The sequence below is a fragment of the Nannobrachium achirus genome (assembly GCF_963921795.1).
Source record: "Nannobrachium achirus genome assembly, chromosome: 5".
In the NCBI taxonomy this organism is placed as follows: Eukaryota; Metazoa; Chordata; class Actinopteri; order Myctophiformes; family Myctophidae; genus Nannobrachium; species Nannobrachium achirus.
Window position 1 is genome coordinate 42,675,108 of NC_137814.1, and position 11,387 is coordinate 42,686,494.

The following is an 11,387-nucleotide window of genomic DNA, read 5'->3' on the forward strand; positions in this document are numbered from 1 at the left end:
CATGATCCACCAGGAGTCTAGAGTGATATTATATAAAGACTTGAAAATCTCCATGGGGAAAATAATGGATTTTCTATCTGTAAGACCACCAAAGGCTGCCACTGCTATGGCCCCTCTTTTATCCTCTACACCAGCAGTTCAAATAAGTACCTAAAGCCCATAGGGCAACTAGGACATAGGATACCACCATCTTGGCTTAAAGTCCAATACGTTTTTTTTTTTAACCTATAAGAATAATTTCTCAGGCAAGGGAAGGACAACTCCAAAGTTAAAACAAAACCATGACTCAAGAAATTATAGTATCAAAACTTTAATACAAAATATAATTTAAAACCATTTAAAACGTCAAAATTCAATTCAAAGACACAGGTGTTCTCCAGGGCTGCTCAGCGGCGGGAGCCTGTTGCTTTAGGCTGACGTGACGTCCTCTCCTCCGCCACAGCAGCCTGCAGAGACTCCACAGCAGCTACACGGTGACACAGGAAAAGACTAATTAACGTCCTAGTTTATCATACTAACTAGAGCATCAAAAGTAATGAGTCAGAGTTCATTTCATTAAGGTGCCAGCTACACAGAGCTGGATATTTCTGAAGCTAGACATTTTTTTTGTGCTGTTGGGGCTCGCAGCCACACGAAGCTGGATATTTCGGCTGTGAAACTGGATATTTTTTTTAAGTGGATAAATAAGTGAAGACATTGAAAAATATCCGATTCACTGGATCCGTGTAGACATGGAACCCGGATATCTCTGAAGACTTTACTGTGTGTGCACTTGTCCCCCTAGTGGAGGTCTGGGGAATCAGATTATTTTAGACCTAGATATTTTTCTAATGTAGATATCTGAAAAACCGGGATATCTGAAAAATCCAGCTCCGTGTAGCCTATGCGTCCCGCAAAACTTGGCCAATGAGCCTAATGTGGGACATGCATACAGAAAAAGCCAGATGTAGGAGCGGTTATCACGGCTCAAAAAGGACAAGACAGACACATTCAAAGAGTAGGAAAAGAAATGGCATTCAGTAATCCAATGCTGATGTGGTGTGTGATAATGTTGATACACCTTATTGTTGTTAGGCAGAAACCAGATCAGTGGTGCCGTTCAGTCACGTTCAAGTATCGTAAACACCAACCTTGCAGACTGCAGGAATATTCCTGCACACGTCTGGAATACTCCAGCAGATCAGGGAGGGCAGACTCCACGTCATACGAGATGAGTCTCATCGGTTCCAGAACCTCGCTGGCTCCCTGGAACACTTCACCAGCTCTCTGGAAAACAAAAACAAAAATTAAGACAGGAGCGAAACAGACAGGAGCGAAACAGACTTTTGCTGTTTGCTGCAACAGCAAAAGTCGTCGGGATTCAAACACATCGTCAGGCTGCATTAGAGCCTACCGCTATATGTGATACGCACCAGGACCCGCCAAGCCAGTGGGCACCCCTTCTGTAACACTTTTAACCTCATGAACCATTAGGCATCCCTATTCCGGACACAGGCGTCCCCCAAAATAAATCTACAAGCTCACAACACACCATGCTGCGTTGTGAGCTTGGCTATTTGGCCCTTTTGGGAGAGAAATGGTGAGGGGAAAAGAGGGGATCAATCATACACTCGTGAGTGATCCGGTCATATAGGATTTAAGTGGTCAAATTCCAATATAGCAGACACAACGAGAAGCATTAAACACTGATTGTATATTAAAACGTATCCAGGACATGTTATGTTAGTTCTTTATTAAGGGAGGTTTTACCTGTAGCTCGCCCTGGACCTTGTCCTCTAGCTCTGCCACCAGGGCGAAGGGGTCGGACTGGATTGAGTCCTGCAGAGGAAAAGAATGACAGGAGTTCAGAGACGAGTAAGACAATTTATTTCAGTCAGATTATTTGGGATCTGCGTCCAATCTGACCACCTCCTCCTCCTCCTCTGATGAGCTGCTGTCCATGGGCTCTGCTGCCTTGGTGGGTCGCTGGGCCTTGGGACCGTTCAGCTCCTTCACCCTAAAAACAAGAAAACACATTCAAGAAATGACTTATCTGTATGCATGGCTGTCTGGTCTTCACAGAGAGCAGGTCATTCCCAACAATCCCAAGCAGGTGTGGAATGGAAAAATCTAAATCTTCAGTGTAGACACCATGCATCTTTTAGATTTTGCCAATCAGATTCTACACAGTAAAATCCTAAGTGTTAGAACTGACTCAAGAACTTAAATTAAACGGAAGGGGATAAAACTGGAACCAAAAGTAAAATTAACATTGGAACTGGCGTTTGCGGTGTAATTTTGAGCTCATTATATGTGCGCTCTGAAATAAAATGGCTGCGTGTCGTGCACGGTGTAGTGGTTCTCAATGGGGTCCAGGGACCCTCAGGGTTTCTAGAGGGAGTTCCAAATGGAGAGAATACAAGAAGGCCCACCACTGGTGTAGTATGTTCATGGTATAGTCCAGGGGTCAGCAACCCGCGGCTCTAGAGCCGCATGTGGCTCTTTAGCGCCGCCCTAGTGGCTCCCTGGAGCTTTTTAAAAAATGTATGAAAATGGAAAAAGATAGGGGGAATGTATTTTTTGTTTTAACGATTTTTTTATCGTCACTTTGTATGTTTTTTTTTCGCAAAGTAAAGCCCTGCTTCATCATACAAGACTGACGCACAAAAGTAGTGAAAACAGCAGATCTACAAGCACACAACGCCGTTGTGTGCTTGTAGATCGGCTGTTTTCACTAGTTTAGTTCATTTTTTAAATGATAAATACAAAATGAAGTTTTGGACATACAAGGTTTCCACCCGACAAGGGCGATATATAAGGCTTTTATATTTTTTTGCGGCTCCAGACAGATTTGTTTGGGTTTTTTTTTGGTCTAATATGGCTCTTTCAACATATAGTATAGTCGCATGAAATAAAAGGTCTACCTGTCCGCATAGCGCAGAGTATTCATGGTGTAGTCACAGGAAGCCATGCCTGGAGACAACAGCGCGATCTGGTGAGAAGGAGGCAGGGTGGAGGTAAATAATACACATTGAATATACCTGGTTAAATGACTGATCAACATCATTTCATTTGCATGGTCCGACGTGTTGCATGGTCATGTTAGACATTGTCATGCATGTTATTGCTTTAAGGTTGCCTTGATTTCTTAACCCATTTATTGGGAGATATGCTCGATACCAGGAGGCATTTTAATTGTCCCATGTATGTTTGAAGAACCAGTACAATTGAAAAAGGAGCGCTCGCTTTCTATTGACAATGAGCCACGTTGAGACAAGGCCGAGTGAAGTTGTAAACCAGGGGGACAGAATAGTAAATATTGTTGTGGGGACTGCTTTTGCAACTGCCACTCAAAGGGACTAGTGGATTGGGCTGCACTAGAAAACGAGCGCTCCTTTTTCAATTGTACTGGTTCTTCAAACTTACTGTAACATGTACAGGAGGTATTTTAATTGTTCTACGTATAAATATCATACAGGAGGCATTTTAATTGTTCTATACGTACCATACATGTCCTGGACTTTTCACCGATGAAGGAGTCTCTGAGCACCTTGGTCAGGGTGCTCAGTCTGAACGGCACATGGTCACCATTCCTTCCCAGAGAGCGAATGCACTCCTGTGGGAGTGAGAGCAACATGTTATTCACCAAGAGCCCAGACCACACAAATAACCCAAATATTAATTTATTAGTTGCACTTTTCTCCCCCTCCAGTCATTTATGTGAGTGAGATATTCAGTGGGTCAATGTTACATTTTGGAGCACAGATTCATGGTAACCACCAATCACTACCTCTAGATGTCACAGTTTGCTTTTAATCAGAGGGTTGCATCTTCAGAGCAGTTATGGATGAGGATTTTAAAAGTAGCAATACCATCTTGTATTCAACATTTTACTTACTAGTTCTTTTGCATATTTAGATTCTTATATAAAACTTACATTAACCACCAGTAAATAAAGCTGATAAATAGTGAAAAAAGTGGGAAATGCACAACTGAAGAACATGTAAAAAAAAAAGAAGAAATGTATTCAAGCACAGTACCTAGTTGTGTTTCACCACTGCATCAGAGACACAGGAGCTCATGGGTCACCAGTGTGCAGCCAGTTTTACCTTCAGGGCCAGCAGGCTGCGGTTGATCTCATTGGTCTCCACCATAGTGGCGCGGTCGTTGCAGCTGACGTCATTGCCTCGCTCGTTTCCCGCCAGGTCGATCAGAGAGAACTTTCCGTGCAAGGTCTTGGCGCGGTTGTTGTTTCGCAGGACAATCTGGAGGATGGCATGGGAGCGGGAGGAGTTGGCGTTGGCAGACGTCTGGCCAGACGTCCTATAGGAGTGACCGAAGGGAACAGGTGGGACAGAGCAAGAGAGACATTTAGAGGGCTTGCCTTAAACCATCTGTAGTCGAGGATAACGTATTTTATATTCTTTAAAAGCCAATATCCATATGCATAGGCTATTCTCTAATAGCCAATAGGTCCAGCTACCAATGTCACAATGCCACCCATTGCCAACTTGTAGATGGTCCATTTTTAACCAGAGTTCTTTTTACGTTTTGCCCGACATGTCACAATATCAATAGAGGACTTTGGTGAAATCAAAGGTTTTCCAAAATGGCACAACTGATCCATTATGGACAACCTATGCATTGGTGACATTTTGTTTTGTCCATACAGCCCTACTTGACAGCATTAATCTGTACCTGCAAGCGCTTCCAATTTCTATGATCTTGATGACGTCCTCGGCTGCGGACACGCCTACTTCCTGCAGGCCGACCACCTGAACCTCATGCCGCTCATCCTCCAGAACACGCAGCTGGGCCTTGTTGTTCAATAAGTCATAGACCTGAAATGACAAACACAAGTTCACTCTAAGCCTACTAGAACACTTATGTTGGTTCATTTGGAACACACACCCCATCAATTAGTATAGAATACATGAACCACTTTCAACCTGGCATCCCTATTTAGGCCATGTCATTAGGCAAAAAAAAAGCTTATATATAACATTGCTAAAATAGATCTACAAGCCGATCTCGTATAATGTGTTTTTTTTTGTCCACACAAACCATCGTATGACTTAAGGACCATTTAACCCTGTCTACATCGAGTCTCATAAGGGCTCTGGACAGTTCAGAAACCAATGACATCAGTAGGCAGGTTTGGTCATTTCAAAAACATGTAGTATCCACTCCAGACAGAGTGGATTGGAGTTTTTGCAAAAATAAGGCTTCCATTTCAGCATGCCAACTTTCCAGAAGAGAATGATAGTTTTTATCATCTTGGAACCTCCGTTGGCAGATTTTTTTACTAGCTCACCAATGAGACCCGGAAATTGTGCCATCTTATTAATGAGCATTATTGAAGACGTATACATATATAATATATGAAGATTAGGTTGAAAATGCAAGTCATTCTACATGTATCCAACTATTAATATGGACGTCAACAGTGACTATTCTGCCCAACAGGTACCAGTGTAGTTTTAGATAAATAATAGTTGTCATACCTTGCCGTTATAGATCTCAAAGAAGGCGACATACGGAGAGAGATTCAGGCAGGCGTACCTCCGGCTGTTAATGAGGGTGAACACATCCTGGGCTGTGCAAGGGGGGGAAATATATACTATTAGACAACACTACTGGGCAACAGGGAGGAATTTAATATTTTGTTGATTGATTTCTGGTGGTCATGCAGCTTTAACATTTTACAAATTATCTGGATAACAGTTCACAATGTGTTTGAGCGTGTCTATACAATAAGCATGTAGGATCCCAGGCAACAAAATAAAGAGTTTTAAAATAACCCACTAGCCTACTGGGGGTTGCATGGATTAAAGCAAATATAACATTTCACCACGGAAATTGTTGTTTTTGTTGCCCAAAAATCGAATCTGATTTCATAATCAAATATCACAATATGTACAATGATGTTTGGTTGCCATATCATATAGCTAACTAGTCGAAGAAAGCCTCACCTTTGCTTTAAAAAATATTATTTATATACTGTACATTGTAAAAGAGATTAGGATTTTATGGAAGATTGAACATGTATTTTATTGCTAGTCTTAATCCCCAAATAACCAGAAATGGGCCATCTACAAGCATTCATGCGTTGCATGGTTGTAAATGGCACAATGCTGGTGGATGACATGCCTTCTATACAAATCATGTGAGTGAAATCAATCATGGCGTCTCAGACCATTAATCAATGGGGTCAAAAACCATGGTTTTTGGTATGAAGTTGGACGAGTAGGGCTTACCTGCCAAGGCATAGATGCCTTTAGTGCTGTTCTGTCGCTTCCCAGAGAAGTCACCTCCCATCGTCTGAAAAACAAGTGAAATTACATCATAAGATCATTTTAACTATGCATTAGTATCAGGATAGGCTCAAAAGTCATTTTAACTAATGCATTAGAATCAGGTTAGCCTCAGAGATTCAACCCATAGTGCTGGAGAACACAAGATCATGCATTGTATGCACTGTGAACACGCTGCCCACTTACATGAGTCTTTCCACTGCCGGTTTGTCCATAAGCAAAGCACGTTGCCATGGCACCTTCAAAGATTGACCGAACCAGGGGTTTGGCAGTGAACCTATGAGTGAAAAACACCCATAAATTAATCCTGTTCTTTTAACCACTTATACTTAATTGACCGGATTCCCAAGCGCTGTATAGGCCTATGTTTTCTACACTACACATCTTAGCTGAAACCATTCAGCACACTGCGCTACAATGTAGCGATAGCTTGCATTTCTGCTGAATGTAATTCAGACCAATGCAAGTTCTGTTAACATATGCAGTCATACGGAGCACGAGTCTCTTAAAACAGTTTAATCCCAGGGCAATTTTGTCGGGAAGAAGTGTAACAATGGAGTAACAGCAAATTGGAGGTACTTGAAGTAAAATTGTTTGAGAACCACTGACGGGCATAAAGAAGTAGGCGATGTCATTACCTGTAGACCATGTCATTAGTAACACTCTCATCGAAGGAGTAGTCGAAGTGGAACTCCTGATTCTCCAAGTACTTTGTGAGGTCCACCTTAGACTTGGTTTCGTGGACGAGCACAGTTCCATTGCCGAGCACAGAGACCACATCTATCTCTCTTCTAGCCAGTTCTGGGAACATGACACATCATGGAAAATGAAATCGCCTCTGTTGGGTGGAAACCTCACAATATAATCAAGGGAATACAGTCTAGGATTTAAGTATAGGATTTAAGTGGTAAAGCCAAGGTGTGTAACATGGGAGCACTAAGATGCCCTACAGACAGTACATTCATTACTGTATATTTGATTCCTTGCAGAACTGATGACATGGTTTGACATCACAGTACTTCTTTGAAGATATTACCTTTGTTGTTGAATGGCCGTTTGCGAATGCAGACGCATAACTTTTGATCTTCAGCCTGCACAAATATATATATATATATATAAAATTACATTTGAGAAACTGATCAGCTATAAGATCCATCACAAATAATGTGCTAATCTGACACACTAGGTAGGGCTACAAAAGTATATTGAAAATCAATTCAGGCGTAAAAATGTATACACATTTTGCACCTGGCTACGTACAGCTGCCAGCAATAATGAATTTATGAAACCATGTTAGAATGGAATTATAATCATCAATTTCTTTCTTATTTTTCAGCATGCGCATACACCAATTAATTGTCTGGGATCCATGTAAGCAGTAAACCCAAGTCAAGTTATTAAAACCATCACATCGTCATCACAATAGTAAACACTGTTATTGCATGTTTTCACAATACCTCCCTAATAAGTACGGCTCCCATTAGCAATTATGGGTTATGCTACAATAATCCATAAAGGTTTGGGGTACAAAATTGTAGTTCTTACTTCTTCCATGACTGAGGAAGGGTTCATGTCCAGGGTCTCTCTGAACTCCTCGATCATTTCATAGAACTTCTGGTTGGGCCGATGGACCTCTCCAAACTGCGGGAAACAAATCGGAATTAAACCAAATTTTAGCCAGGCTATAAGAACTAGATTTGTACAAGCATACCATTAATGTACTATGTGGTGGCAAAATGCACACGGGTATGTACACAGTATTACGTATCAGTTCTAACAGGGCCTCAGGCTCTCTCAATACTTAAAGGGGCACTCCACCACTTTTCAACCTATGTTCATATAATTGGTCCTCACTCAAATTTATTTTTATTTTTTTCTCAGAGGAGGGCTGTGGGCAGGTCAGAAACCCATAGTCTTGTGACATCATCGATTGCCAATCCAGTTTATAGAAACTGCAGGCTCTCTATTCCTGAAAAGTTGCAATTTTAAAGTGGAAGCCATTGTTTTCGCTATAATAAAAATCTAAATATTTAAAAAAAAAATATTGATAAAAAAATTTTTTGGGAAAATGATGATGTCACAAGACGATGGATTCTGAACTTCCCACAGCTCTCCTAGGAGACTTGGACTGAGTAGAAAAAAATTGTGATATTTTATCATGAACATTAGTGAGGACCTATTATATGAAGACAGGTTGAAAAGTGGTGAACTACTCCTTTAATATAGACAGACTGGAACAGTGTTCATCAATTTCAAATTCATTGATACAGGGCAAATCTCACCTTCCCCCTCTTGGTTGGAGCGTCCAAGGGCTTCGCAACACCAGAAAGCCTTTTATTGGGTTCAGCCTTATGCTTTGGCGCCATGGATGCTCTTGGGCCTGTGTACATAAGAAATAAGCAACATTACTGTTTGCTAAAATAAAAAAGGGAAGTTCAACCAAAATGTGGGTCTGGTCCTTTGCTAGTAAACAAATATTAACGGTTTGTAGTCAGTTGTGGCTCTGCTACCGATTGTCAGTCAAATTGATTTTACTTTCAGAGCAGGTTGGAGCATTTGACACATCTTTAGAAATCTGATTTGAATCGCATTTGAAACCTCTGAACGCGTCTCAAGTCGGATTTGTAAAAATCCGAGTCCATGTGACTATGTTCAGATTTCAAATCAATCAGATTCAAATTTAGTCTGGATTTGGCTGCCAGTCTAACCAGGGCCTTAGTAGAGCTCAGAACACCAGTCAAACCGTCTAAACTTTTGGTAGCATCAATCCTCTGACCTCTAGCTGCAGGCACGTTGACATTGCCCTGGACCTCTTCATTCTCCTTGGCCTCCTCAAGGGGAAGATAGGTTGCCGGCTTTCTGTCCTTCCTCACCTTTTTGGAGGCAACTAAGGAGATATATAGAGAGAGATGCATGTTAATCTCATGTAGGCAGATCATCAGAGTGCACTGCCTATTGGTATGTCGTGTGACGTCTTCGTTGTATGGGCCAAAACTATTAGTTATGAAAAAAAAAAACAATTTTAAATAGAAAAAAAAAAAAATTCTAGTCCCTAAAAATTCCCAGATGCATCAATAGGCAGAGATCTGATCTGGCTTCACACAGGCATCATAACATGAGTTATTTAAACAGCATTTTGCTTGGCCACAAATGCATTTTTTTTTTAAGATAGCAACACGCCCAGTTTGACGTTTACCCGGTATCCCAGTTACCTTATTCAAATTGATAACTTCAACCGCATCCATATAACAGATTCTGGGATTATAGCAGATCTACAAGCTCACAACAAAATGAAACAATGGGGTACTTCATTTGAACCTTTGAGACAGAAGGGGTCAGAACAGAAAGGGGTTGAAAACCCCTGCATTAGCAATACATGGGGAAGTGGGGGTAAATGGTAAATACCAACCAGGTAAAATGGGGGGTGGGACAGGGTTTGAAGGAGTTGGCTCCGGGAATGCAGCTTGAAGTGGCGCCACATACATACACGTCTGCCTTGCCGGAGGCCTGGCAACTAAGCATAAAGTGAAGAAATGCAAGTGAAACCGCAACTAGAGTTATGATAATTGTAGTAAAGTATTTTTTCCCGCATTGTGTACAAGTGAAGTTCAAAGTCATCTACAGCATGCACTTGGAAAGGGAAACAAAGCCGTAGCTGCCAGACAGCAACCAACCCTCAATGTAATCAATCACATTTGGAGAGCAGGTCATCAATTGAAAAGCAGGTATATCATTGATAGGGTTTGATCATGTTGCCTAAGCCATTGTGTATGGTGATCATATCTTATCACCATGAGCTACACAATGACTCAGGCAACATAACTCCAAATAGATGTGGATCAGAAATGTAGTCTTAACCAGATTACATACTAGTTGGAGGAGCAGGAATCCTGGATGATCGCAGGCGAGTAGAGTATTTCTGCAAAGAGACAAACGATTGACAAAATGTAATAGTTGACAGTTATCATGATAAATCAAATCTGGCTAACCATCGTCAAATAAAAAGGAACACCCTCTGTTTTGTTCCTAGCATCAGAGATTTCATCTCAGGTTACTGACTCACTTTTCAAGGCTAGGGACATCAGTGCAGGACAGACACCAAAAATCTTCAAAATCTTGATTGCATGGAAACATGTTCACACTTGCCTTGTCTTGTGTGGGAGTTTTGACCAAAATAGTGAGGTGACGTAGGAGTTCCTCATTGATGGCACAAAGTTCTTCAAAATCAACCTGTGAATTATATATAAACATGGGTAGAGGTTAGGCGGGGTTGCTGTGAAACATTTTGTCAAGCAAAGGTGAATAAATGAGGACCGTTGACCTGGCTAACTTCAACAAATCCATAAACACTTAAGACCAAACCAAGAGGAAACATCGAGTTAATGACTTCATACTGTAGCCTTAGCCTATGACAATTAGCCGTATGGTTAGTGGACATGACAGGCAGTATGGTTACTTAAGTGTGAACATGATGGGCTATATTGTTGCAATATAAAGACAGACAGCATGGCTTTGACACTCACCTCCTTCCTTTTGGTTACATTCCTCTCAGTCCACTCCACCATAACTGCACCTTTGGCTTCATCCACCGATGACACCACCGAAGAATGAACTCGGCCTGGTTACAATAGATTCATGAAATGGTCATGTTTCATTGCATATATTATATTTCATACATTAACATTTAAAATAAGGGAACACACAAGGCGTACCTAGACCACAAATTGTTAATTATGCAATTGGTATTCATATGTATGATGTAAACTCAGAAATAGTCTATGGCAAGTAAGCTCTGGTTGAGTTCAAGTGTTTTGGATAGGGGCAGTGCATGGTTTGCATACATAGAATAAGCCTGTATTATTGAGAATCAGCTTCAGGTGTGAGACTACATGGGAATTGGGAAGGGCTGGTGGTATGCTGCTACTGAGGAATAGTGCAAACATTTGGCTTAACAGTTAAAGAGAACGTATTTTTCCCTCAGAAGGTTGACATTTCTCTAATTGTTTTGAGTGGTCTTGTATAATATTGTAATATTTTGATATATGGACTTTTAGATTTTCATGAGCACTATGCCATAAAAAAAATCCAAATATA

General features: G+C 41.1%; 1 protein-coding gene across 1 annotated transcript; it reads right to left on the bottom strand.

Moving 5' to 3' along the window:
• Window positions 1–386: 386 nt before the first annotated feature.
• LOC308285084 (kinesin-like protein KIF2C) lies at window positions 387–10,858 on the bottom strand (the record flags this gene model as incomplete). Its single annotated transcript, XM_080725804.1, has 18 exons — window positions 387–466; window positions 1,131–1,266; window positions 1,750–1,818; window positions 1,906–1,996; window positions 2,904–2,971; window positions 3,485–3,595; window positions 4,089–4,302; window positions 4,678–4,820; window positions 5,484–5,575; window positions 6,237–6,300; window positions 6,480–6,570; window positions 6,932–7,094; window positions 7,330–7,384; window positions 7,839–7,934; window positions 8,576–8,673; window positions 9,070–9,180; window positions 10,164–10,212; window positions 10,817–10,858. 18 exons carry the CDS (start codon window positions 10,856–10,858, stop codon window positions 387–389), a joined length of 1,773 nt encoding a protein of 590 aa, XP_080581930.1.
• Between the last annotated feature and the right edge of the window lie 529 nt (window positions 10,859–11,387).